The sequence below is a fragment of the Lampris incognitus genome, chromosome 17 (genome assembly GCF_029633865.1).
Source record: "Lampris incognitus isolate fLamInc1 chromosome 17, fLamInc1.hap2, whole genome shotgun sequence".
Lineage (NCBI taxonomy): Eukaryota > Metazoa > Chordata > Actinopteri > Lampriformes > Lampridae > Lampris > Lampris incognitus.
In genome coordinates this window covers 29,560,586-29,587,426 of record NC_079227.1, presented here as the reverse complement: position 1 = coordinate 29,587,426, position 26,841 = coordinate 29,560,586, and the positions used below count along the sequence as shown (strand labels likewise).

At 46.0% G+C, this 26,841-nt stretch overlaps 1 protein-coding gene across 1 annotated transcript in view; it reads left to right on the top strand.

Moving 5' to 3' along the window:
- cacna1g (calcium channel, voltage-dependent, T type, alpha 1G subunit) overlaps nt 1–26,841 on the top strand; it is a 181,439-nt gene that overhangs the window by 138,707 nt on the left and 15,891 nt on the right. The window contains exons 30-33 of the mRNA XM_056297388.1: nt 17,190–17,338; nt 20,910–21,019; nt 24,124–24,257; nt 26,048–26,118. Coding sequence (XP_056153363.1) covers nt 17,190–17,338; nt 20,910–21,019; nt 24,124–24,257; nt 26,048–26,118 — 464 coding nt within the window. The remainder of the gene's footprint in view (nt 1–17,189; nt 17,339–20,909; nt 21,020–24,123; nt 24,258–26,047; nt 26,119–26,841) is intronic.

The following is a 26,841-nucleotide window of genomic DNA, read 5'->3' as shown; positions in this document are numbered from 1 at the left end:
TTGTCTATTTTTCCCTCACACTCTTTCCCCGGGTCCAGCGCTCTTCCCTCCTCTGTCACCTTGCACCAGGTAGCAGTGGAGTGATTGGTAGAGAATTTGTCCAGGTGGTATTGTGGATGCCATGTTGGATGAATGGGTTTTGGAGTTTGGGTTAAAATCTGTGATAGAATTGCACTGAATTGTGTAAGATCTGATAGAGCTAATCTATGAATGTCATGGTTGATACACCATTCTGTTTGTTTTTTGTGAAGCTCAATTACCATGTCGAGTTCCTAAATATACGTAATAAATCATGATGCTAACTTTAAACTCAGGCAGCTCGGTGGTGCAGTGGTTAGCGCGGTCGCCTTACAGCAGGAAGGTCCTGGGTTCGAGCCCCGGGGTAGTCCAACCTTGGGGGTCGTCCTGGGTCGTCCTATGTGTGGAGTTTGCATGTTCTCCCCGTGTCTGTGTGGGTTTCCTCCGGGGGCTCCGGTTTCCTCCCACGGTCCAAAGACATGTAGGTCAGGTGAATCGGCTGTACTAAATTGTCCCCAGGTATGAATGTGTGTGTGTGTGTCGGCCCTATCTGATGGACTGGCGGCTTGTCCAGAGTGTCTTCCCATCTACCCCCCAGTGACTGCTGGGATAGGCTCCAGCATCCCCGCGGCCCTGAGAGCAGGATAAGCGGTTTGGATAATGGGATGGAACTTTGAACTCCATGAATTGGAATACATGGACCGCCCAAAGTGCTGCGGGGGCTTGAAATGGTTTCCAGCTGAAAGTCTCCAGTTCTCCTGTTTCCAAATGGTATGTTGACTTGGCAGCGAGTCCTAATGGGTTGTTTAGCTGTGGACAAATGATCCAGCAGGTTAATTAGATGTGCATCAGTTCTGGACATTGTTATTGCATCGTGATCGATCTCTGGAAAACAGTTTTGGACACTGCCAAATTGTGTGAAAATTGCAATACTTCAGCCTTTTTTTTTCTTCTTTTAATTCAATGGCTCTGGGTAGTCTCAAGTGTTGACACGGGACTGTTCCGACCACCCTTACTGGTTTGTTGGCACCCACGTCTTTCTTGTCACCAGCCAGGCCGCGCGTTTCGAGGTGTTGACGTGTAGCTGGAGTTTATTTTCAGGTTTGTGTGAGATGAAGACAAAACTGCTGATGAGTTTTGGAATTTTTGAGCAGCTCAAGTGAGTGTGTGCACATGTGGGAGAAAGTGTGTAAATGTCCGGGAAGGAGGACATTGGTACAAGGCAAACTTGACATTTTGTTTGTTCGTGTGTGTGTGTGTGTGTGTGTGTGTGTGTGTGTGTGTGTGTGTGTGTGGAGAGCTATGTGTGTATGTGTGTCAGAGGTAGCAGATGGTCATGGGGCAGGTTGTAAAATATGCAGGAGCAGCCATCTCCGTCCCCAAATCCCCTCTGCTCTCAGTCTGTGTTGCTGTCTGAAAGAGGAGACAAGAGACCTGTCTCTCCCTCTCGCCATCGCTACACTTGCTCTCTTATATCCCTCCTCCTCTCTCTCTCTCTCTGCTCCTCCCCTGCAGTTCCCTCTCTCTCTCTCTCTCTTTCTCTCTGGCTCTTGTCTCTCTCTCTCTGTCTGTCTCTCTCTCTCTCTCTCTCTGTCTGTCCCTGTCTCTCTGTCTCTCTCTCTGCTTCTCCCCTACAGTTCCCTCTCTCTCTCTCTTTCTCTTTCTCTGTCTCTGTCTCTGTCTCTGTCTCTGTCTGTCTGTCTTTGTCCCTCTCTCTGCTCCTCCCCTACAGTCCCCCCCCCCTCTCTCTCTCCCTCCCTCCCTCCCGTAATGCCACATTTCCTCCCACTGCCTCTCAGTGGTTTGAGAAAACATGAGGATATGAGACTTTATTTTCATATTTTCACGCAAAGGGAATCACGGGATGGCTTGTGAATTTGCATGCTCACATGCACTCATGCATGCTGCTGACGTGCACTCCCCCCCCACACACACACTGTTCTCGAGGGTTTTTTTTTTTTTGTGTGTCTGTTATATGCTCCAGTGAGGCAAAGAAGGAGACAGACTGATCCGGAAACCCGTCTCCACATGGCGTGTTGTTGCTTCGTTACTGTGTAATTGTGTTGGTGATGTCAGTGCTCGGAGGGGGTGTGGGTGTTCATCTGCATATATGGAGGTGTGTCCGTCAGTGTGTGCGAGCATGTGGGCCCTGATCTTAACGTTGTACTGTACCAAAAGAGTCACATCTGTTGTTGTTGGAAGGAGAACAAGAACAAAAAATAAAAAGGGGGGGGGTATGAAGACTGGATCTTAGACTTCAGGGTGGCATCAGGAGAGGGTGAGGGAAGTTGATAGAGGTTGAAGATCGAGGTGGGAGATGTGCAGAAACGCAAAACTCCAACACACACACACACACACACACACACACACACACACACACACACATGCATGCTTGCACACACACTCACACGCACATACAGGGTTGGAAGCACGTGTAAAAACACCCACAAACACAAACTCGCACCCTCAGTAACACATGTGAAGACAGCGGAGAGCCCCGGGGTTCATCTGAGAGGCTGACAGAGTTTTAAGCTGACTTCTTGTTGTGTTGAGTCATGCTTCGTCTGCTGTTGAAATCAGCTGCTTGTGACAGACACATGGGGACGAGCCACAGCAGAGACCGTGTATACGGACAGTTGCAAATATTATACGTCCACCGTCCTCCTCTAGCCGTCTCCAGTGTAAGATGTGTGTGCGGTACGAGAGGTGACGGGGTAGGCGGTATGACAGACAGCAGCTTGTAGCACAGTAATAATGTTTGCAGTGATGCTGCCTGGGCCTATAAGCCGTGTTTTCCATCCCGATGGGACAATTTGTGCATTAGTAGGAGCAGAGGGAGCGGCAAATAGGTGTAGGGTTTCCTTCCCAAGTGCTGTGTGCTGTTTTTTTTTTTGGGGGGGGGTGCCACCTCAAATTTTCCAGGCAAGGCAATACCGCAAATATGCAAGTGATTTAATGCTTAAAAACTGTAATTATTTTGCAAGCCAAACTCTTTAACACGACTCATGACCTCAATAGGAACTCATCTGGTGCCTTAGCTTCTACCAGCAATCCCTGGGCTCTCTTTTTTTTTTTTACAAAAAAAAAAGGATTTGTCATTTCGGAAGACCTTCACATAAAGACCTTGCATTTCTACTTGATAAAATAAATAACTAAATAAAAATGACAAAATCAGGTGAGAGCTTTTTTTGCACCGCAGTCCTCCATCCCATGGCTTGTGTGCACTGAGAGGAGGAGGTGAGAGAAACAGGTTGCGAGGGCTGATGCGAAGACGGAGATGAGGAGGAGGGGAAACAAGGGGATGGAGCTATTAGCGACAAAGACAGAGAGGGATGGGGTGTCAGACCGCAACACAGTGAAAAGTGATACAGTCTCAGACTCTGTCAGTGGGGCGGGGTCTTATATAACCTGCCTGGATAGGAACCGTGTCCTTTCCCTCAATATACCCTGCAGCGCTCTTTTTTATGTCAGTGTGTTTGTTTGTGTGTCTGTGTTTGTGCATACATATGTGTTTATGGGTACTTGGGTGTATTTCAGAGCATCTACGTGTGTGTGTGTGTGTGTGTGTGTGTGTGTGTGTGTGTGTGTGTGTGTGCGTGCGTGCGTGCGCGTGCGTGATGTCAGTGTACATGTCTGTGTCTGAGCCTGTGCTGACAGTCTTGTGTGTACAGCGCCAGGCCAGTATTCCTCCTCCAGCTCCGTCTGAGAGGGTTGTGTCTCTGCCACATGGACAGATGGCCTTGGACTTTCTCAACAGCCGGGGAGCAGATCAGCACTGTTACTCTGACCAGCTCTGTCTTCAGTACTTTCACCATAGCCCGCCCCAAATCATCAGTATAGGCAGTTCATGTCTGCATCCTCATCAGTTCAGAAAGGCATCAAGACTGAGCAGAATGCCTTGTTATCTATTGCCTGCTTTATATTTCTATTGCAATATAAGATATATACAATTAAAAACAAGTAAAAACCAATGATTATAAAAATTACATTTACATTACAAGTACATTATGTGATATTTGTGCAAACCACCACTGTAATTTTGAAAAGAAATTTCCCCCTTTTCCCCCCAATTGTACTTGGCCAATTTCCCTCCTCTTCCGAGCCATCCCAGTCGCTGCTCCACCCCCTCTGCCGATCCAGGGAGGGCTGCAGACTACCACATGCCTCGTCTGATACATGTGGAGTCGCCAGCCACTTCTTTTCACCTGACAGTGAGGAGTTTCACCAGGAGGATGTAGCGTGTGGGAGGATCATGCTATGCCCCCCAGTCCCCCCCCGAACAGGCGCCCAACTGACCAGAGGAGGCACTAGTGCAGCGACCAGGACACATACCCACATCTGGCTTCCCACCCGCAGACGTGGCCAATTGTGTCTGTAGCGATGCCCAACCAAGCTGGAGGTAACATGGGGGTTCGAACCGGCGATCCCCATGTTGGTAAGAAACTGAATAGACCGCTACACTACCCGATTGCAGTCCTGATGCTTTTTGACATTATAGCCAATGGTCTGGGCCGCTGATTCATACAGCAGGGGGCTGATGGTAGTCCATTTTTTTCAATGGACTTGAGCTTAGTGTTTCCAAGCTTTTCTGCTAGAACACACTGTAGGTTGTTACGAACCTCTGCATCTTTGAGTTTATTGCAATGTAGTCTCTTTTGGGTGGCCTTTTTAAGGTGGACTGCTGCACATACCATGAGATGGAGTTTTGTGACTATCATTCAATGTTCTCTATCACACTCAGCTCCTCTCATAGCACGAGTGATACGAACATTTCTAATGTTAGATCTTCTAACAATGATGTAGTCAAGCAGGTGCCAGTGCTTTGACTGTGGGTGCATCCAAGAGGTCTTGTATTTGTTCTTCATCTGGAACATGGTGTTGGTTATGGAGCATTGATTCGCCACATAGGTTCAGGAGCCTTAGACCATTAGCATTCATATGCCCAACTCCATGGCTCTTGACATAAAGGAAATAGATTCCAATGGCAAGAGGTAGTCCCAAAACAACTGGCATCTCCCCCTGCTGAAGGAGGCTGCCAGTGGTCCAGTCTGTCAGACGCCACCTCAAAGCGTACCGCCATAGCTTGCTTTTTTCTCAGGATGTTCTCCCCTAGCCTTTGTCTTCTTGGACTTATCGACAAGACAGCCGGGCAGGGCAGTGGTTGGCTGATGGCAGGGTGGGCCCAGTCATCATGCCTCTGGGGACCACTGCCTCTCCGAGATCCCCTACCAGTTTAGCTTGGAGTCAGTCACAAGACTGCCAGTTGCTGTGGGCTGCCACGGGGGGCATGGCAGGAGTCTTGGTGAGAGAGAGGCTTTGTACTGGCCTCGGAAGACTTACGCGCTCGGCCCATGACTGGGTTGGCCAGTGGCAGGGGCTAAGGGAGGAAGGTCACATGCATCCTTACATACAACGTCTCACTAGCACGATGTACTAGATGCATCACAACACTCTGTGAGCAAAGCTCACAGTATACCACACACACACATGCACGCACACACACACGTACACAAACTGGACGCAGGTTAATTATGGAAGGAATTAAATCTAATATAATGATAATATATGCCATAATGGGCAATGGGTATTAATGTGTGCTACTGGAGGCTATAACATTAGCATAAGTTCACAGTAGCTAGCTAATGTGAGCTGGCACACATTTAAATAGCTAACTAAACAATTATGTTAGCTAGGCGATTGTTACCATGTAAGATGTACGTAGCTCCTCAACATCCACTTTAAACACTCACCATGAGAAACCGGGACAAGTCTCCGAATTCTTAAATTAATATAACTACAATATAAACGTCTGTCTCAAATAATGACCTATCTCTAATAAAGGCCAGGTGTGCTACGCTGTTCAAACAAATACACGCCCAGGCTATTGGAAGTTTTACGGGTAGATCAACGTAGCAGTAGCTAGCAAGCTAGCTTAAATATGGATCTGGCTGAGGATATGTTAGCTCACTTGAGATGGTAAACACACTCTGGTTATGTTTTTAAACCTTTTATTCTGTTATTGGGTAGACTTAATCTTTGTTTGAAAAAAAATTACAAGGCATCCGTCACATGACTAACCTATGGCGCTAGCAGTCACCAGTCACACCCGCCGCTAGACTCACTCACTGAAGACGCAACTCTGACCTACTACACAGATGCTGCAGAGATGGAATCTGGGAAACGTAGTCCAGTAGCAAGCAAAGGTATCAGGATAAAGTTAACTTCATTTCCTAAATTCCTACTCAGTTTATTACATGCAACGGTTCAGACCTCTGAGCAGGATACATAGAGGGGACACAAACAAAAACCTTCAAAAAGTGTTGTGTTTACATTTTAATTATTTCAAAAGTGGATTCGGCTTCTATTAAATACATATTTTCAATTGAGTAATTTATTTAGAAATAATTTATCAGGGGGGAGGCAACATTATCTTTTTCAGAAGTTGACACCTTGGGATCTGGGCCCACGCCTGAAGATTAATGCCCAGAAACATCCCGTACATGGCAAAATGGGAAAATACAGGCAGATGACAGGGTCTCTGCAGATACAGACACCGCCACACACGTCTAGTGGGTCATAAGTGATGATTGAGAGGGATCAATTTTGTATGAGTCTATACATTGATTTTTAGGAAAACCCCACTTGTTCTACCTTTAACATGCTGTTTTACTCATCTCCGTCTCCCCATTGACAAAAGAGCACTGAGAAGATCACTCAACATAACAGAATCAGTGGAGGTTGAGTTGGACAAAGTGGCTGTTGTATGAGCTGAGTAGATTAATATTTCTCATCACCTTGAGTCTGGTAAACAAAGTAATTTACTGTGTTGGGGTGTTACTTTACACTGTCAGTACAGGGCTACAAGGCAATGAATGACAAGAGCAGGATAATAGGATCCTGTATCCCTTACATCATTTACCTAAATGTCTCACATGCACACACACAAACACACAACTTACGTGCACGCATAACGTGCAAGCACACACATGGTTGCAAGCATGGACATACTCGGAGCACCCTGACAACCCATAAACGGTTTTACTTAATCTGTTACATCTTTAATTGAGGTACACACACACACACGCACGTGCACGCAAACAGCAGGCAGCCATCGCCATTTCCTATAGTTTTATCTGGGTCAGTCCTAACAAAGATGGATCTAACACAAGTTTTACATTCGCCCTCTTCCACTCTCGTTTATATTCCTCCACTGTAGGGATGTAATTAATAACACTTGGCCATTAGAGAAGGGAAGGGAGAGAAAGATTAGTAGAGACGGAGAGGGGGAGAGGTACTAAAAAAAAAGACTTGGATGGAGAGGAGGGGGGAAATTCAGAGAGAGAGAGAGAGAGAAAGACTTGGAGAGAGAGAGAGGCGACATCCCCTGGCAGGAAGCCTCACAGATTGGGCACAGGGTGAAAATGTTTGATGCCACAAGGTGTAGGTAGCACTGTTCACCCAAGTATGTGATGTGATTAATCTTTTATAACTTTGGGGGTTAGCGGTGGGTGTAGTCCATGTTATTCAAGGAGCCTCAGGGATCGCCAGCTGGTCTGTTATAACTCATTGTACTTAAAGGGTGTCTGACGTCACTATCTATGCACATTCTCAAGAGAAAGAGCCGGGGCATATATTTAGTCATTTGATGAGCAACTTTAAATCATCACGCGTCACCACAATATAGTATATTATTTCCATTTGTGAGCTGACTTATGTGCTGTTGTTGGAACAGTTCAGCATCTGGACACATTTCTTTACAAACTATTTAAATTCTAATTAAAAATGCACATTTGATGATTAGTAAGCTATGCCCATTCTGCCCTATAAGTCATCTAATTTTAATATCTAGCGATGCACATTAGCATTAGTTGTAAATCTCTCGATGATGAAAATAGTGAAATTATGCTTCTTTACTGCATCACTATCTCTTTGTTACCCTACTGGCATCACCCAAGGTCCGTCCTCGATCTTCAGTAGTACATTTAATACATGGAAGCTTACTTAAGATGTTGAGAGAAACTGTGCACATAGCAGCATAATGAGTCTTAGCAGGGCAAGCATATTTTAAAAATATAATAAATAATAATACACATAATTTAAGGGTTCTAGTTTCTACCATAGATAAACTTTTAAATAACCCAAGAACTTCAATACCAGGAACTTCAATACCAGGAATTCAATGGAATAGACTGCCACACCACCCGGACGCCCCAGGTGATTTTATTTCCACAAATAAGTATGGAGATTTTGCAGCCTCCTTTCTCAACAAAATAATGACTATTAGGGTAAATATTCCAATCACTCAAGTTCTTCCAACTGTGTGTAACCCACATGATTACATGTACCCTGTGACGTATGTAAGTTCCACTAGTAGCCTCTAGGAGACACACGAGCTACAGAGTTTAAACCATACAAACAACCGTCAACAATAGAGAAGAGAAATACGGATATTTAGAAATACGGACAACTTTGACTATGAATACTTGAATTATTGATATTTGAACTACGGATATTTGAGCTACAGGACATTTGAACTACGACAAAAAGATCCCTCCCACGAAGCTTCCTTGACAGATGATCTCCTGTTGAAGGAAGAAGGAAGACTCTTTTCTCTTGTGTTTTGTACGCTGCTGGAATCCTGACTGGTTTTTTAGTACCCCGAACAACCCCCCTTGCTACACCTTGGATACCCCCTTTGGATTGCCCCCATCATCGTCCTGGATTTGGATTCATCATCATCGCCTCTACATTAACTTGCCCCTGTGATTGTGGTAGGATCTGGACATTGCACCTTGCACAGATTGGAAGACTGAATCATTCCCCCTTTTCTTTTCTTTATTATTTTCTTTGAGTGCACTCATACTTTATTTTGGATTATTTTCTTTAATTTGTTAGTGTAGAATATGGCTGCATAAGTAATATATTAGAAGGGTATAAAATAGAATATAGATAGATATAGACAATAAATAGAATATTAGGAAGAACTTTTAAAAAGTATAATAGAGTAATATATATATATATATATAACACATCTCATTTAGTATTGATATTGAAATAACTTTACTTTGAACTGTTGAAATAAATTGTTTTTTTTTATTGTAAACTATACCCACGAGTGTGTGTATTGTCTTTGGGGTGAGTACTAGAATCTGGTCTAGAAAAAAACCTACACCAATCTCCACTGAACTTAGACATTAGACTGTAAACTGTCCCTGTGCAAGCATAGGCCCATTCCCCCATCGTGCAGGTTACATGTGCCTTATTCCTACTTTTTAATGGTTTTATTTCACTTTATTATGTTTTTACTGGTCGGTTGCTGATCTTCATGATTTTATTTGATTTAACCCTAACCCTGAACTTATATTTGTTGGATTTTGCGTTTTACAAGTCACAGAATCAACATGAAGTAAATCCAGTATAATTCCTAACCCTCCCCTGCTCCCTAACGTGTCTCCAACCCCCACCCCCCAACATCCTCCGAAATGACATTAAGTACAAATAAATATATGACAGATATACAATGGCCTCTTTCACATAAACACAGACAAGGGGGAATTTTTTTTTTATAAAAAATAAAAATTGATTAATAATAATTAAAAAATACACTCTTTTTTATACTTCTTAATTGTTTTTGGCTCACAGGTATTATTTGTGTTTGTTTTAATTGTGTGTAATAATGTCCAGTGTTTTTATTTTGTACACTACCCACATAGTTTTTGTGGCTGCAACTTCGGTGGTAGCCTATGCTGTGTGAAGCACATTGTGCTTCCACCTGGAGTGAAATGTGCAATATAATTAAAGTTTATTTTGCTTGCTTGCTTGCTTTCTTATCTGTATTTCAAAAGCAAATTGGAGAGTAAAACATCTCAACGCAGCACGTTAGTGAGTGATGTGCCAACTTTCTTCAATGCCATCTTAATGCAAATAACATTATTTTTTATTACATAGTTCAGTGATTTAATGTATTGCTTGCGTTGCATCATTTTTCATATTTTTTAGGCAAATGCAAAATGAGGTTGTTTTATTTTTTTACTGGAGTTTAATATTTGAAACACCAGATTTACTAATGCAGTAATACATTTCCTGTGTTTGGCTCAAGTCAAAGTTCCTATATGATGGCGCTCTGTATAATGCCTCCCTGGGTAGCAAAAGTCTACGTATACAAATGAAGAATATAAATTTCAGGGTAATGTTTCAGTGTCCTATAAATTACTAAACTGATGTATGTTCAATATTGCCACTGGTTATGAAGGAAAATCAAAAATTATATAAAAGTAATTGCGGTCATTATTTCCACAAAAAGCAATACTGCAACATAAATGACTGCTTTAATCACCACACTTGGATAGACTGTAATTACCAACGCTGACTGAAGAAATATTAGAAATAAGCAACACCATCACCTTCGGGAGAAACTGAAATTACCCTGGGAGTATTGATTGTGAAAGTTTCATGTATGAAACTTTCCCCATGAATAATTTATTTATGGAAATACCAGTCCGAGGCATTGGGAAGTCTAATCGGGGGGGGGGGGCGACTGATAGCCCTGCTCTTGTGAACATTTTGATAGGGTGTAAGTTAGAGTGAATTTGTCTCTTTTTCCAACTAATGAGAGGAGTTGTAATGAGATGCTGTGGCCATGCTGTGTGTTGTGTTGTGTTGTGTTGTGTTGTGTTGTGTTGTGTTGTGTTGTGTTGTGTGTGTGTGCACCTGTCTATGTTGGTACACATGCTTGTTCGTGCAGTACTTTACATCCAAGGTGTCTTAGACAAACGGAGGTGTCATGACACCAGTAAAGCTCACATTGCCGCTGTGGGAGATCAGCAAAGTGAGTGGTCAGATCAGGCAAGTCTAACTTGTGCCAGTCTAGAAGAAACAATATGAGGGGGCGGCGTGGTGGTGCAATGGTTAGTGCTGTTGTCTCACAGCAAGAAGGTCCTGGGTTCGAACCCCGGGGTTGTCCAGCCTTGGGGGTCATCCCAGGTCATCCTTTGTGTGGAGTTTGCATGTTCTCCCTGTGTCTGCATGGGTTTCCTTCGGGTGCTCCGGTTTCCTCCCACAGTCCGAAGACATGCAGGTCAGGTGAATCGGCCATACTAAATTGCCCCTAGGTGTGAATGTGGCTGCCCTGAGATGGGCTGGCGGCCTGTCCAGGGTGTTTTCCTGACCTTCTGCCCTCTGACTGTGACTCTCATTAGGATAAGCGACTTGGAAAATGGATGGATGGATGGAATATGAGAGGAACTGGAAAAAACTGGACTAACTTTGACTTATCTTACCTACTGCTGTGCGGCATGGTCATGTGTTCATCACGGATGTGTGGAGGTTGGGTATCCTCATCTACGCAGGGACCTGAAGGTGAAGTCTGAGCTGAGGCTGAAGTCTAGTTGAGAGGGGCTGTACTAACGTTGCGGGGTACATGACGTGGCGGCTGCAGTTGTAACACGGGGCATAAATCAACCACGGGGGAGAAGGAGGAATATGCTACGCCATTATGCTTTTGAAACGCTTCTTCTCATCGGCCTGTACTTTAACATAAACCCATTACTGTTATCCCTGTTATCTCGCCCTCCGCTCACGCTATCCAATCGCTTGCCTCCACCATTCAATCCTTCATTTCAATTGGTCCATCCTGCTCAAGTAAGACTCAGAAAGAGGTGTGTCAGTCTACCATGTGAACCAGCGCAATGTGCGAGACGGAGAGAGTGTGTCTTATCATGCCTTGTCATTTTGAATGATGTCATTGTTTCTTATTTCTTTGCCTCTTTTCTTCTGGACACCTCAGTCTGCTCTGCTGCTCTTCCCCTGCGCTTCCTCATCTCCGATTCAAATCCATTTTTTTCTTTCTTTTACCTCTTTTCTTCTTTACCTCTCTCCTTTGTATTGCAGCAAGGCAGCAGAGCAGTGGGGAAGTCCATTTGAATCCTTCGTTGATTGTTTATTTCGACAGTTGTTTTTTTTTTTTTTGACTCAACGTTTGCTGGCTTTAGAGTGCCAATACCAAATTTGACCTTGAGGTCGTGGGGCTGAAAATATTCCGACCCAGCAGACAGTGAGTCTTAAATGTTCTATAAAGGACAAGGGTATAAAAACAGCCACGACTGCCAAAAAAAAAGAAAGACAAAGAGTGACATATACAGTATAACAAACTGGAAATATACCATCATGTCATATCCATTCACTTGTTCCCATTGCTGTCCATACCTATGAAGTGCACTGTGGCTGCTTTTGCCTCCATGCCCGACTCTTCCTTTAACAGCCATTGTTTTTGTCATCCGGGCGCCAAACGTTCTTCCTTGGTCCATCCTGCCACACTTCAGTCCATACCCTCTGCTGTATCACTACAACACTGCTCATAGTAATACTATCATCAACCAGTTCCCTGTGTAACTGCCACTTCCTCCGCATGGCCTCAGATACATCCAGAGGTGATGATTTCAACCCAACAGCATCCATTGCTCTGGTGTCCTTTATGAAAGTCACAGTAGAGTTTTGTTTCTCTCTTCTTTTTTGTTTTTAACTTCACAGTCAGGTCCCATTTCACCAGAGAAGCCCTCACTACACCCCTCCCACTTTCACGATGTAGACCTCGCCACCTCGAGGCCCACTGTGTTTCAAACTCATCACCGCACACATCCAATTCAACCCAGCCCGAGCTCACTAACACGGTCACGGCATACCCATCGTGCTGTGCAGTGGCGTTCTCCCTCACCGGTCCCACGTCCGTGGACCCTTGATGTGTCTGTATTTCCCAACCAAGACCGCCTCGGAAATGTATGGATTATGTTTTTGAGCGTGGCCTGGTCCAAAAACAATTCCCAGCTCCGATCCGTCTGCTCCTTATCCCCCATCTCAAATCGTGCGTAGGCGTCTGAGGAGGGGAAGGTAAGTGCACGGGGGACAGGACCAGGAAGCGTATAGGGGCGGTGGGAGTTGTTTTTGGACAGGGAATCTTTTTGGTTCTTATATCTTTACTAACACAGTTTTGCATTTCCATTCTCTTATCTGAGGGGACCTCCATTTGGTTTTACATATGGGGTCTTAAATCTCCTGTGAATTAGTGCCGTTTAAGAAACACTGTTCCTTAAACTGCACATGAAGACCGCGATTGACAAAGCCAGCGCTTCTCTGGAAGGCCTCCACCTGAGAAGGGTGAGACGTAAACCATGTCTACATTTGTAGATATGGTTTATGTCTTTGCATTTATAAAAAATACAGTAAATTGATCAATAGGAATATATATGCATGTAGCAAATTCAGGGGGCAGCCGGGACTCCACCACAGCTGGGAATCGAACCCGGATGACCTGGACCACAGGTGACTGCACTAACCAGTCAACTAAAGGGTCCGACCCGTTAGCCAAGGGCTAGCGAGTCTAGTCATCCGTGGTCATTACACTACCCCCCCCCCTCCTTCAGCTAGCACGTCCCCGTGCTTCAGCATATCAGCTATATATATATATATATATAGGAGACTATGCTGTGTAATATTTTAACAGACACACAATAACATGAGATATAAGACCCCCAGTAATGCCTGAGGAGGAGTGTCCTGGATTGTCTGTCAAATGCATGTATATTTGTGTCTGTGTGTTTGTGTGTGTGAGAGTGTGTATATATGTGTGTGAGTGTGTGTGTGTGTGTGTGTGTTTAGAGGAGGTAAATAACCCAGTACAAGGGTATGGAGGATGGAGAAACACATAACAGGCATCAAGACCTGCGGGGGCGTTTAGAGGTCGTGACTTCCTCACCCTCTGACCTCTACACCCATCTCCATCCCTTGGAAGATGATATGGCAGAGAGAGAGAGAGGAGGCTAAACCTATCAGATCAGTGAAGGAGGACAAGGAACAGAACAGTACAGGCAACAAAGAGAGGGGTGGCGGAGGTAGAGAGAGAGAGAGAACGAGCTGGAGTGGTGGAGCAAAAGGAGGTGCAGGTGAATAACTCCTGCATTCGTTAAGCCAATTCCCCATCCCCCTTGCTTCCTCCCTCACTCTCAACTCAGAAGGCCTTAATTTGGACGCCAGCTTGGCTCACAGGTTTGGCTCGACATCACAGAGTGTGTCCCTGCCACCGGGAGCAGAGTAAACACCGTCCCCCATCTAAGAGCAACCCTGCTTGTTCCTCTGTAGAGGAGAAAAGAACAGTGGAGGAGGGAGAAGGGGAGTTGGGGTAGTGTAAACTGGGCTCCCTCAACTTTCACCTCCTCCCCTCTTCTCTTTACTTCCTTCTCCTGTGGCACAGTTTTGCTTTAGCCAAGAAGTTTCTATGTCTGTTCTTTTTTCCCTTTTGCGCCCCCCCCCCCCGTCCCTTGCTCTAATGCTCTCTCTCTCTTTCTCATTTGGCACAGTAATTACAACCTTGGAACGGTCTCTTTTTCAATAAAGCTGTCTTTTAATTTGTATTACTAATTTCTCATACTCATTTTTTGCTTATTTTTTTTCACTTCATCGGCTCATACCACAATCACTATCACATTTTCAGCCTGTTACGGAGCATAAACAAAAAGAAGAAAATGCCGTGATGAGACAGGACCATGGCTTTAAAGCGGTTTCTCTGCCCACCATTTGGACCATCGGGTTTACGACTCGTGAAATATTCATTCATTATCATTACATTTTACGGCCCTCTATATTTGTGAATTATACAGTATGGGTCAATCATGGAACAAAGAGGGAGATATATATTTCCAGGATAAGTGCTCAGGGATCAACTAGCTGAAAGGAAGATAAGATCAAGGAGGAGGAGAGATGATGCTGAGTATTTGTGTGTGTATGTGTGTGTCATATATTACTTTGTGTGTGTCTCTCTCTGTCCATGTACATGTCTGAAATCTTGGTTTAGCTGCCCATACACCTACATAGACAAGAAGTACTCCAGTCAGGTCATGAAGAAGACTATGGCCAACAACTAATGTTATCTCATCTGAAGATGATGAAGGACCTTGCATGCCCCCCCCCCCAAGTGAACTGACCAGACAGTTGCATCTGGAGCGCGGTTGAAGCCCAAAAGTGCCGTAGCACCAAAAGCTGCCCTGATTCTATCACACGGGGCGACTCTCACCCAAGACACTGTAATCTGCTCCATCACTGCCTGTAAGGTAGGCAGCACTGTGAAGCACTGCGGGGACTCAAACAGCAGGATGGCAGCATGAGGAACGGTAGCTGTGTGACCCCAAGATGCAAAAAACAGTCAAGATTAGTGGCTGAATTTTGACATCCTGCCCTACCACCTTTACTCGAAAAGACAGACCAAGCAGGGCAGAAAGTAATTTGGACTTGAAGCGCTGTTGGACTTTGGAGTGTTTTCACTTCGTGGCACGCTCACCCTCCTTGGGAGTTCAGGTGCAGCCGGCATCGACCGGCCTGCGGTTCAGCTCTCACCAGCGGCATCCACATCCAGCCCCGTTTTTAATCCCTGCTGCCAATATTGACAACCAGCCAGCAAATGACTTCTCAGCGAGGATGGGACTGCAGAAGAATTAATGTCTCCAGTCTACCTTGTTTTGTTTGACAGAGGAATGTCGAAACACAACTTTTTTTAGAAAGCAGATGATGATGAATACAACAGCCCATTTTGGTGTATGACCATTTGCGAGCTGCAATAAAAACAACAAAAAATGAGAAATATGAAAGGCAGCTTTAAAGGAGCAGATAAGGAGCGGTGCATTGGCTAGCAGTAAAAACATGGCTTTAGTTACGACCTCCTCAGCTCACGGTAACTGTGCACCAGTTTAAAAAGAAAGCAGAACTTCCAGAAGACTAAGATGCACGATACGGCTGAGATGGGAAGAAAGAGCTATAGTTTATACCCTGCTAACTTGGCTCACCCACTGTATTCCCTTGTTTTCGGAGTCATGCTTGTCTCGTGCTGCAGGGATACCACTAGCCAGATATCACGAGTCACAAACAAACAAACACACACACTTTCACACATACACACTGTACAGGTCTTCACTCGTGGGACTAACAAAGCCTAGCACAGCTGCTGCTGCAGCACACCTGGGCTAATTGGCCAGAGAGGGAAAGCTCATCCCCTCAAATGAATCACTCCGTGTGCATGTGTGTGTGTGTGTGTGTGTGTGTGTGTGTGTGTGTGTGTGTGTGTGTGTGTGTGTGTGTGTGTGTGTGTTGTGTTGTGTTGTGTTGTGTTGTGTTGTGTTGTGTGTTTGTTCCAAAGTCCATACTTGTGTGTCTGAGTCATTCTCTACCTCCTCCTACCTTGACCCTCTCCTTCACTGGAGTGATTAGGTGATAGATGAGGTAAGCTCCCTCTCTCTCGGTCCATCCATCCACCCCGCCCCCCCAGGATGGAGCGAAGAATAACAGATGTGGTAATGGGTGATAGATGAGCGCAGGAAACTTTTTTTTGTTCTGTGTTGCTTTGAAAGGGAGATGAAGTAAAAAGAGATAAGGGGGAGCGGCTGAGATACACCAAGATGGGAATGAGAGCCATCAAAGACACAGAGAGAGAGAAGAAAGAGAGAAAGAGAATGACAGAGAAATCAGCTCTCCAGTCTTAAACATAATGACAGAACCGCCTATGTTCAGTCACTCACTCACACACACTCAGCACTGAGCGGTGCTGTTTATCTGCCATCACACACTCACCAGGGGGAGTTCATTTGGATAATTGTTGATCACAGGACAGGCAATGTGATTGGTGAGTCATGAAGGGAAGCCACAGGGGAGCATGACTGCTCTCTCTCTCTCTCTCTCTCTCTCTCTCTCTCTCTCTCCGCTCACTCTGTCTCTTTTTCTTGGTGTTATCTGTCCCCACTGTCTGTCATATGTTGTCGTTTTGTCCCCCGTCTCCCCCTTGTCCATCTCCTCAAATTAATATCTCTTTTGCGCTCCCTGCTCTTTTTGTCTCTGTTTGTCCCTTGCCCTTCTTATATACCCACTGTGATCGTGTCTTTTGTGAGTGAATGTGGACGTGTATACATACCTCCTCCTGTCACTATCACGAACTGATTTTATTCTTTGAGCACCACACACACACACACACACACACACACACACACACACAGTTGATGGCTGTTACACCCCTTGACACAGCCGGTCTACTGTAGTGTCCTGAGTACACTATGCCCTACTTGTCTCATTGTTTGACCACCTCCCCTCCCTCCTTTCTCTCCTTCCCTCCTCGCCCCCCCCCCTTCCCACAGAAGCTCAGAGTAAGCCCTACTACTCAGACTACTCCCCTACCCGTCTGCTCATCCACAAGATGTGCACGAGCCACTACCTTGACCTGTTCATCACCATTGTCATAGGACTCAACGTCATCACCATGGCCATGGAGCACTACCAACAACCCAAGGTGAGAGAGGGCTGTTTTTATTTGGCCTTTACAGCCCCTGTGAAATGCTTATATTTGTTTAATTTTCCCGTCTCCTTGTTTGTGAATGAGACCTGGGTCCAAACAATATCTCTTACAGCTGTTAGCATTTACTTTAAAGGTACAATCAGGGATATTTTTTTGCATCTCTAGCACTCACTATTGGCGACCAGTAGGAACTGCAATTTCGGTAAATCCAGTCTTTGTGACAGTGTCTGTCACGACCCTGCTCCCCGTGATGCACCATCCTCTCGAGCAACGGTGGCCCGCAAAGGACACAACTTAATGCTAATAACATCTCACAATTTCAGAAGCAAGCCAACACAGAGATCCCACAGAAATGTCAGGTGAAGAGATAATTATGTTGTGAAACACCGTACCATATTTATAATTCATCACATATAGCTATATATTTAATGACAATGCTGCTTACCAGCCCAATAGTTGCATGGTTAGCTTGCTACCACTTTTCAGCTGCAAGATTTTTCCCCCATTTTAAAAGCAGTACTTTTATTTATTCTACGTCTGGAGCAATATTTATCTTTTTTGTCAGATGACGAAGCTTTTTGGATTAGAGTCGTGTTGCAGCTGGCTCCTCCATATTGGAAAGTTCAGTAATCAGGAACATTTATTTGTCATCTCATGAAACATGGGAGAAATGAAATATCGTTTTCCCCCAGCCCACAGCAGTGCAACACAAAGGCAAAAACACATATCCAGAACCTATTAGAACACATATAGCCAAACTACCAAAAAAAAAAAACCTACAAAAACTACAAAGCTACAAAAACACATATATCCAACATAAAAAAAAATAAAATAAATAAAAGTCACTGTCCAAGAGAGCAAATGCCAAGTCTGCAGTGGTGTAGCGGTCTAAGCATCGGCTTTGTGTCGATGCAGTTGCCCACTGGGGACCGGGGTTCGCGCTCCGGTCTCGTCAGATCCGACTGGCCGGACTCGATGAAGCAGCAATCATTGGCAACGCTGTCTTCGGGAGGGGGCGGAGTCTGCTTGTGTTTGTCACGTGAATGCGTCTCTGTGTGTGTCGGAAAAAACTGGTTCGGCCTGGAGTCGCCTTGTCACAAAAGTGGGGAGGCGGTCTCCTTCGAGACTGCCGGCCGGAGAGATGCAGTTGGCGAACGCATGCAGTACGAGGGTGGGTGTTTGAACTAAAATAGGGATCAATTGGCCACTAAATTGGGAGAAAAAAGGGAAAAATCAGAAATAAATTTATTTTAAAAAAAGAGAGCAAATGCCAGCCAGTGTGACTGTCGGAACTGCCGGTCTGCATGGGCTAGCAGTTAGCTTAGCCTGCCCTGCTTCCACGTCCTGTCAGACTGCCCTTGATGTTTCCTCTTCGGGTGCAGCTCCAGGCAGGGCCATGGTCTCTGGGCCCACTGGACGCAGCAGACCAAGCTCTCCCAGCCAGACACCCTCGACACACCTCCCCACACTCCACACGACGACACCAAAAACATAGTCAACGCTAGGCGAGGCTGCTGCCAGACTGCCCTCGTGTTATTGGAACTGCCGGTCTACATGGGCTAGCAGTTAGCATAGCCTGCCCCACTTCCGCATCCTGTCAGACTGCCCTCGGTGTTTCCTCTTCGGGCACACCTCTGGGCAGGGTCGCGGGCCCCAGACATACAGGACGCAGCAGACCAAGCTCCCCCAGCCAATCCAGCACCAGCTGTCCTAGCCATCAGATGAAGACACAAACCCAGATGTAGACAAAGACACTGCGTGGAAAGCAGTGGGTGAGGCTGCCGCAAACATAAGTTTGCGCTGCCATCTTCCCACACTGTTACTGGGTGAGGCCGCTGCAAAAGTGAGTTCACGCCGCCATCTTCCCAATTGAAACATGCGAGATGAATGAGTGCGGGATCTGTCGTTTTGTGGAAGCACATTGAATTCTAAAGGGTGGGGTGCCCTCTACTGGTTTGTTTACCAAAACCAAGCCTGGGCTAGACCACAGTTTTTCCATACATCCATTCATTATCCAATCTGCTTATCCCAATTGGGGTCGTGGGATGGTGGAGCCTATCCCAGCAGTCACTGGGCGGCAGGCGGGGAGACACGCTGTACAGGCTGCCAGTCCATCACATGGCCGACACACACACATTCACATCTAGGGACAATTTAGTACGGCCGATTCACCTGACCTACATGTCTTTGGACTGTGGCTGGCAAAGTTATTGTTTTTCAACAGCTATAGATCAACAACACTTTCCCACCCCCCAGTGATACAGGATGGTCATTTTTTGCTACAATAAAGTCAAAATTGCACTGATTGTACCTTTAACCTAAACTGTGCACTGTAGTAAAATAAATGGCATGTAAGAACAATAAGAGTGATGTCAGAAAAATTGTCCATCACAGTGAAGTACACCAAATGTAGGAACAAGCCCTAACCCTAGGGCGTATATTGATGTGTGAGTAACCCTACACATCTGGTCCTGCCATCTGGTTAATAACAAAGGCCAGCGACTGTTTGTCAATTAATTAGCTGAGCCAACCAGGATCTGTGATCCATTCAGCTGTTCAGGCTGCAGTTTATGTTTGAAGCGTTTCACAACATCGGTTTACCATATTGCTGACTACCAGCTCGAGCAGCAGGACAGGAGTAGATATCCAGGTCGGACAGGCGGAAAAGGGCAGGGGGGGTGGGCTGAAGAGAGCAGAACAGAATTCGGGAGGTGGAGAAACATGCAACAGAGCTGAAGAGGGGGATGAAGGGTTGAAAGAGGGACGAAGTGGTAGCAGAAAAAAGTGGGGAGATGTTAGATTAGGGATGCAAAGAGCGGTAGCGAAATAGACGGGAAGTTGGGGGGGTGGGTAGAAAGGTGGGACGGAGGATACTGGATTAAGCTTATGAGAGAGGATGGGATATAATGTGATATAATAAAAGCTGATGAGCGCCCAACAGTTTGTGAAACCCAAATGATCTGGCTGATGCAATCCCCACGTGTCCCTCTCCTAAAGGTCAGTTTCCACATGCAGACACACACTGTGACTTCTCCCAGAGGCAAAAAAAAGGGATACTCTAATACTTATGGCCTTTTCAGTGAGAGAGAGAAAAAGGGAAAAGGGGGAGGGGAGGAGGGAGGGGGGGTAAAGGGAAGGGGTGTGACTAATCTATTATAGGAAATGTCTAATTCTGGAGAAGGGGGGAAAAGTTTACAGCGCAGGTTCTTTGGTAGTTCACGACTGAATGTGTAAAAGGGACACAGTGCAGTTGCTGCAAAGTTATAATCCCGTTTCCTGTTTTGAAATTGCCTTCATGCTGCTTTTGACTGTTATGGTTTCAAGCCTTGTAACGCACTTAACGACATGAATTATTTGTTACTGCCCTTTTCATTCATTTGTTTTTCTGTGGCTCAACCCCTTGTAAGGCACTCTGCAAAATTTACATTTGAAAGAGCCATACAATTAAGGTTTATTATTATTGTTATTATTATTATTATTAGTAGTAGTAGTTTCAGTATTACTGTTAGTTTTCAGGATTATAAATATGAGTATTAGTATTACATTTCTCTCCCTCTCTTCTCAGGAGTTGGATGAGGCGCTGAAGATCTGTAATTATATCTTCACCCTCATCTTCGTCCTGGAGTCTGTCTTCAAGCTCGTGGCCTTTGGCTTCCGGCGTTTCTTCAAGGACAGGTCAGTGGCGCATTAGCGGTCCGTGGCCGGGACGTGCGATGTGAGCGTTTGCGAATGCCTCCTCCGCAGACCACGCCGAGTGGCTGCCAGTCCAGCATAAGCATTTACCGCACGGGTTTGAGGCCTGACATTTCCAGTGGGCGTGATATTTTTCGTAGATAGGTGGCCGAGGACGCCATTTTTCATCGCGCTCGCATAGCTGTGAGTTTTGTGGAAAATCTGAGGCGGTTTTGGAGAGCTGAAGTGTACTTTAGGAAGGTGCTTTGGTGGATGGCTCTCAGAGAGGCCTCTATGAATACAAACGGCCTTGTTAAACACTCATAAAACACACTGGCTCAGATGATATCATAGCTTTAAAATCCTTGGCTTCCCACCGAAAATCACACAGCCGAGCACGTACACATATATTCATTTATTCACACATGAACACACAAGCACACACATATACACACACACACACACACGTGTTACCACAGCAGAGAGGGTGTGATTTTGGACAACAGTTGCCTACTAAGGGGCCCATGATGTCCATTCTGTTTATCAGACTGGATCATTATCCTTTTTGGCTGTCCTCCAGTGTCTGAAAATGACTACAGCGCACACACACACACACACACACACACACACACACCGTAGGCCGGCCAAGACCCCCAGAATCAATGTGAAAATCTCATTGGTTTTAAGTTGATTTGCTCTTTTGTTGATTCATGCATTCTGAGGGTTTCGATGTTGACGTGAACGATTAATTATGGAGTTGCATTAGCCCGCGAAGAGAGAGAGAGAGGGGGAGAAATGGAGGAGGAAAGAAAGAGGAAGAACGAGTGCAGAAGGGAGGAAAACCCAGCCTAGAGAGCGCGGGAAAGGATAAAACCTGACAAGTAAAACCAGGGAGTGAAGACCACCCACCAATGGGCGTGCAAACTCCCACCCACAAAACACACACGTGCACACACAAACACACACACGTGCACTAACAGAGACCAGCCAGCGTCCTGCTGCTGCGACAGTGACCTTGTCCCCCCGTTAGTTTCATGGGATGATGTGATCAGATCGTCCTTTCAGGGGTTCTTCTCAGCTCTTTCATCCCGACCGGGGTTTGTGTGGGAACGCCGGCGCCAGGCCACTTTCCTCCGTTTTCTGACGGGAGCTGATTATCCGACGCACACTAAAATTAGATGTTCCGAAGCCTTGTGGCACCTTTTTTTTTCTGTCTAAAAACAATTGGGCTGTTGGAAACACTGCACACTCCCCCCGCACCATCAGCCAGAGAAATATCCTCCATAAAACTACACTTCTTTTTTTTTTCAGTGACGCCATCTCAATTTATCCTCAATATAAGTAAACTCTTGCTCTCTGAGTGAACTGCAGTACTGCAGCTCATTTTAAAAAGAACCCTGCATAAGAAATGCAAATAAAAATATTTGCGTATTCTGCTTATTTCTTTTAATCTTTGTGTATTTTGCCCCCGCGTGTAATTAAAGGGTCGTTTTTCATGTCATAGCCCTCAGTCACCATCAGCTGACATACATTCTGTCACATGGGTCCGTTGGACGTTGTGAGGATTCCCAGATTTGGTCGAACACAAGAAAAGGAGACACAACTAGTTAGATACACAAGCAGTGTCAAGGAAGAGCGTCATTTTTCCACAAACTTTATTCAGGTCATGGGCGTCCAGGTGGTGTGGCGGTCTATTCCTTTGTCTGCTAACATGGGGCTCGCTGGTTCAAATCCCTGTGTTACCCTCAGCGTGGTCAGGCGTGCCTACAGACACAATTGGCTGCGTCTGCGAGTGGGAAGCTGGATGTGGGTATGTGTCCTGGTTGCTGCACTAGCGCCTGCTCTGGTCGATCGGGTTGCCTGTTCGGGGGGAGGGGGAACTGGGGGGAACAGCGTGATCCTCCCACTTGCTACGTCCCCGTGGTGAAACTCCTCACTGTCAGGTGAAAAGAAGCAGCTGGCGACTCCACATGTGTCGGAGGAGGCATGTGGTAGTCTGCAGCCCTCTCCGGATCGGCAGAGGGGGTGGAGCAGCAACCGGGATGGCTTGTAAGAGTGGGATAATTGGCCGAATACAATGTACTCTGTGCATAACTGTAGTCCACTGACTTCTGGTTTCTACTGTAGGGGTCACACCAATTTCCTGTTTGTTGGCATGTGCTATTGACGATGGCATATTTTTCGCGATGCCTGCAAGATTTACCATGGATAAATGTCAACGACATGCACAGAACTGTCGACACTCTTTCACCTGCACTTACCAGCAAATGGGTAAAAAGTTTCAAGTTGTACATATCAAGTTACATCCACAATTATGAGGATGAGGATACTCATCCTCATAATTGGTGTGTGTGTGTGTGTGTGTGCATCCTCATAACTGCAAACTTTTCACCCGTTTGCTGGTAGGTGCAGGTGAAAGTCTGTCGACAATTCTGTGCATGTCGTTGACATTTATCCATGGTAAGTCTTGCAGGCATATGCCACTGTCAGTAGCACACACCAACAAACAGGAAACTGGTATGACCACTGTAGTAGAACCTGGAAGTCAGTGGACTACAGTTATGCACAGAGCCGATTGGGGAGAAAAGGGGGGGGGGAGTAAAAAAAAACCAAAAGACCTTTTTTCAGATCATTTGCCAAAGTTAACCAACGTTTTCTACCCATTCTGAACAGTTTTGGGCTCACTGTATCTCAAGTTTTCTTTTCATCGTGGACCATTTTTGATGTCAACACTGAATTAATTAGTCTTGAGATATGTCTGTGGAATGGCCCATTCTGATATCTAATTATAGCACCACCATCTGGCAGACTGGGGTCATGCTATCAGACTGTTTTGTCAAATGTATTGTCTCTATTTTGCACTAGCTCGCAGAGAATTGCATTAAGTTGGGAATAAAACTTGCACAAACCAGTGCACAATCAACAACTTTGTGTTTTTAGAGTAAGAAGTGTATTTTATCTATTAGCACAAGTCAGCGCTGGGGAACAGTTCATGAACTGTCATCTTTACGGCTGTTGGGTGTGTGTTTGAATATGTGTGTGTGCGTGTTCGTTTGTATATGTGTGTGTGTGCGTGTGTGTGTGTGTGTCTGTGTGTGTGTGTGCAGGTGGAATCAGCTGGACCTGGCCATCGTTCTGCTGTCCATCATGGGCATCACGCTGGAGGAGATTGAGGTCAACGCTTCCTTGCCCATCAACCCTACCATCATCCGAATTATGAGAGTGCTGAGGATAGCACGAGGTATACACCCCTCCCACCACCGCCTCCTACACACACACACACACACACACACACACTCACAAACGTACAAACACATGCACACACTCACTCACCCAGGGATGCACCCGTTGAGTCTTAGTCACGGTCCTGTGGTTTTTAAAACGCCTTGTAAAACAGCAGCGTCCCTGGGATTTCCCTCTTTGTCATTTCTGCGCGTCAAGTCCCAGCAGGGTCCGGGCGGGGAGTGTAAGCCAGCCAGATGGTGCAGGGAAGTACAGTCAGCCACCACAACCGCACTGTGAGAGAAAGCCAGAGGGGGGTGAGATGACAGAGAGCGGCGTGGAAAGGTGAAGGAGAGTGGACAGGAGCCAAGACGCATTATGAGAGATTGGATTAAGTGGAAACGCAGAGGGAACACGTAATAAGAGGGAAGAGGTGAGAAGGTCTGTTGCGAGGGAGAAGAAGGGAGTAACAGTAGGAGTAGAAATAAATGGAGACGCAGGAATGATGAATAACGGCTGACCTGAAAATAGATTACGAGACGATGGAAAGAAGCAGGAAGGAAAGGAATATGAGAGTGAAAAAGGAGACGAGAGATGAAGCGAGTGAGGGGGCGATGTATGTGTGTGTGGGGGGTGGGGTTGGGGTGGGGGGGTGGAGAAGGGAAGTGAATTAGAGAGATTATTCCCCTATAACATCTCATTTACCGTCAGCAAAACCAACTGGAGGAATGAGGAAGAGAAGAGCAACATCATCCACCGGGGGTGGGGGTGGGGGTGGGGGGTAAATTAGGAAGGCCAGGTCAAATCGAGGCAAATAATGGATTGGGAGGCCAGGACTGTTCATATTCTTTGTGTTGATTACTATCCGGGCCGTAAAGGCCAAGAAACGAGGGGAGAGGGAGCAGTAAGGGGGGGGGGGGAGGCAGGGTGGAAGGGAGTGGAAAGATAAAAGAGGCAGGAGGTGAATCTGTTTGGTCTGATTACTGAAAAGAGGGGAGTCCTTATTGATTGCTGTCACATGGGAGGTTAGGACCAACAGCTGCTCTGTGTGTGTGTGTGTGTGTGTGTTTGTGTGTGTGTGTGTGTACAGCTAGCAGGTTAACACCTCATTGACAGCGTTTATACAAGTGCACATGCAGTCCGTTCGAAGTGGACACAGCCTAGGCAGAGTTTCTCCACAGGTTGTGCGATTGGCGAGCAAACAGAAAATTGCGAGTTGAGCGTCAGAGTCAGCTGACCGACTCGTGTCCAAACCTCTGTGACTTGGGCAGAAATCTCGTAGTTAGGATCGATTGTTTATTTCTGGAGTTTAATCCCAAAACCTCTGTGCGTCAATAACTCCTCCCCGCCATGTGAGTTATCCATCTGTGCCACTCGGCAGGCCCGTCTAATTAAGGTTGCAGCCGGCTGCCAATGTTGCTTCATCACCCTGTTAATGACCTCATCAAACCGAGACCCCCCAGTCAATATTGTGTGACCTCATTCAGGCTGTCAGAAAGCTTGTTGTTTTACAAAACAGAAATTCTTATCTATAACTACAGTACCGAGCAGGAATGCACGCTGCAGAGAAGAGAAATGTTGATATAGATTTCCTGTAGGTCACTTCCTTTTCGATTTTACAAAGGGCGTAATGGCACAAGTTCCTGTTCTCCTATGTAAAATGGAAAACATGTTAATGGTCTTTGGCCATTGGTGCTCTCTCTCTCTCTCTCTCTCTCTCTCTCTCTCTCTCTCTCTCTCTCTCTCTCTCTCTCTCTCTCTCTCTCTCTCTCTCTCTCCCTCTCCCCCTCTCGCTCTCTGTGTCCACAGTGTTGAAGCTGTTGAAGATGGCGGTTGGGATGAGAGCTTTACTGGACACCGTTATGCAAGCCCTGCCCCAGGTGTGCAATCAGCCATGTTCAAAACAACCAACCGAGACCACTGCCTTCCCTCCCCTTCCCTTGTCATTATCTCCGTGGATAGGGTTTCCCTCCCATGCTAATTTATCCCACTGGAGCCATCCCTATATCCTTACTATATCCCTAAAGTATCTTCTTCTTCTTTTTTTTTAAGAGCCCCTCCTCCCCGGTCCCTCTGCCAGAACATGCATCATTTCCCCTGAGCTTTATTCTAATTCCAGTTGTGCATATTTGTGTTGCCAATAATCTGTATAGATTGGGAATTAGTTGAAGGTGTGTTTGACATGTCCTTTTTTCCCCCTTTTTCTCCCCAATTCTATCCGGCCAATTACCCCACTCTTCTGAGCTGTCCCGGTCTCTGCTCCACCCCCTCTGCTGATCCGGGGAGGGCTGCAGACTACCACATGCCTCCTCCCATACATGTGGAGTCGCCAGCTGCTTCTTTTCACCTGGCAGTGAGGAGTTTCGCCAGGGGGATGTAGTGCGTGGGAGGATCATGCTATTCCTCCCCCGAACAGGTGCCCCGACTGACCAGAGGAGGAGCTAGTGCAGGAGCCAGGACACATACCCACATCCAAACACAGCTGATTGTGTCTGTAGGGACGCCCGACCAAGTTGGAGGTAACACGGGGATTCGATCCGGCGATCCCCGTGTTTGTAAGCAACGTAATAGACCGCTACGCTACCCAGACGCCCCTGAGATGT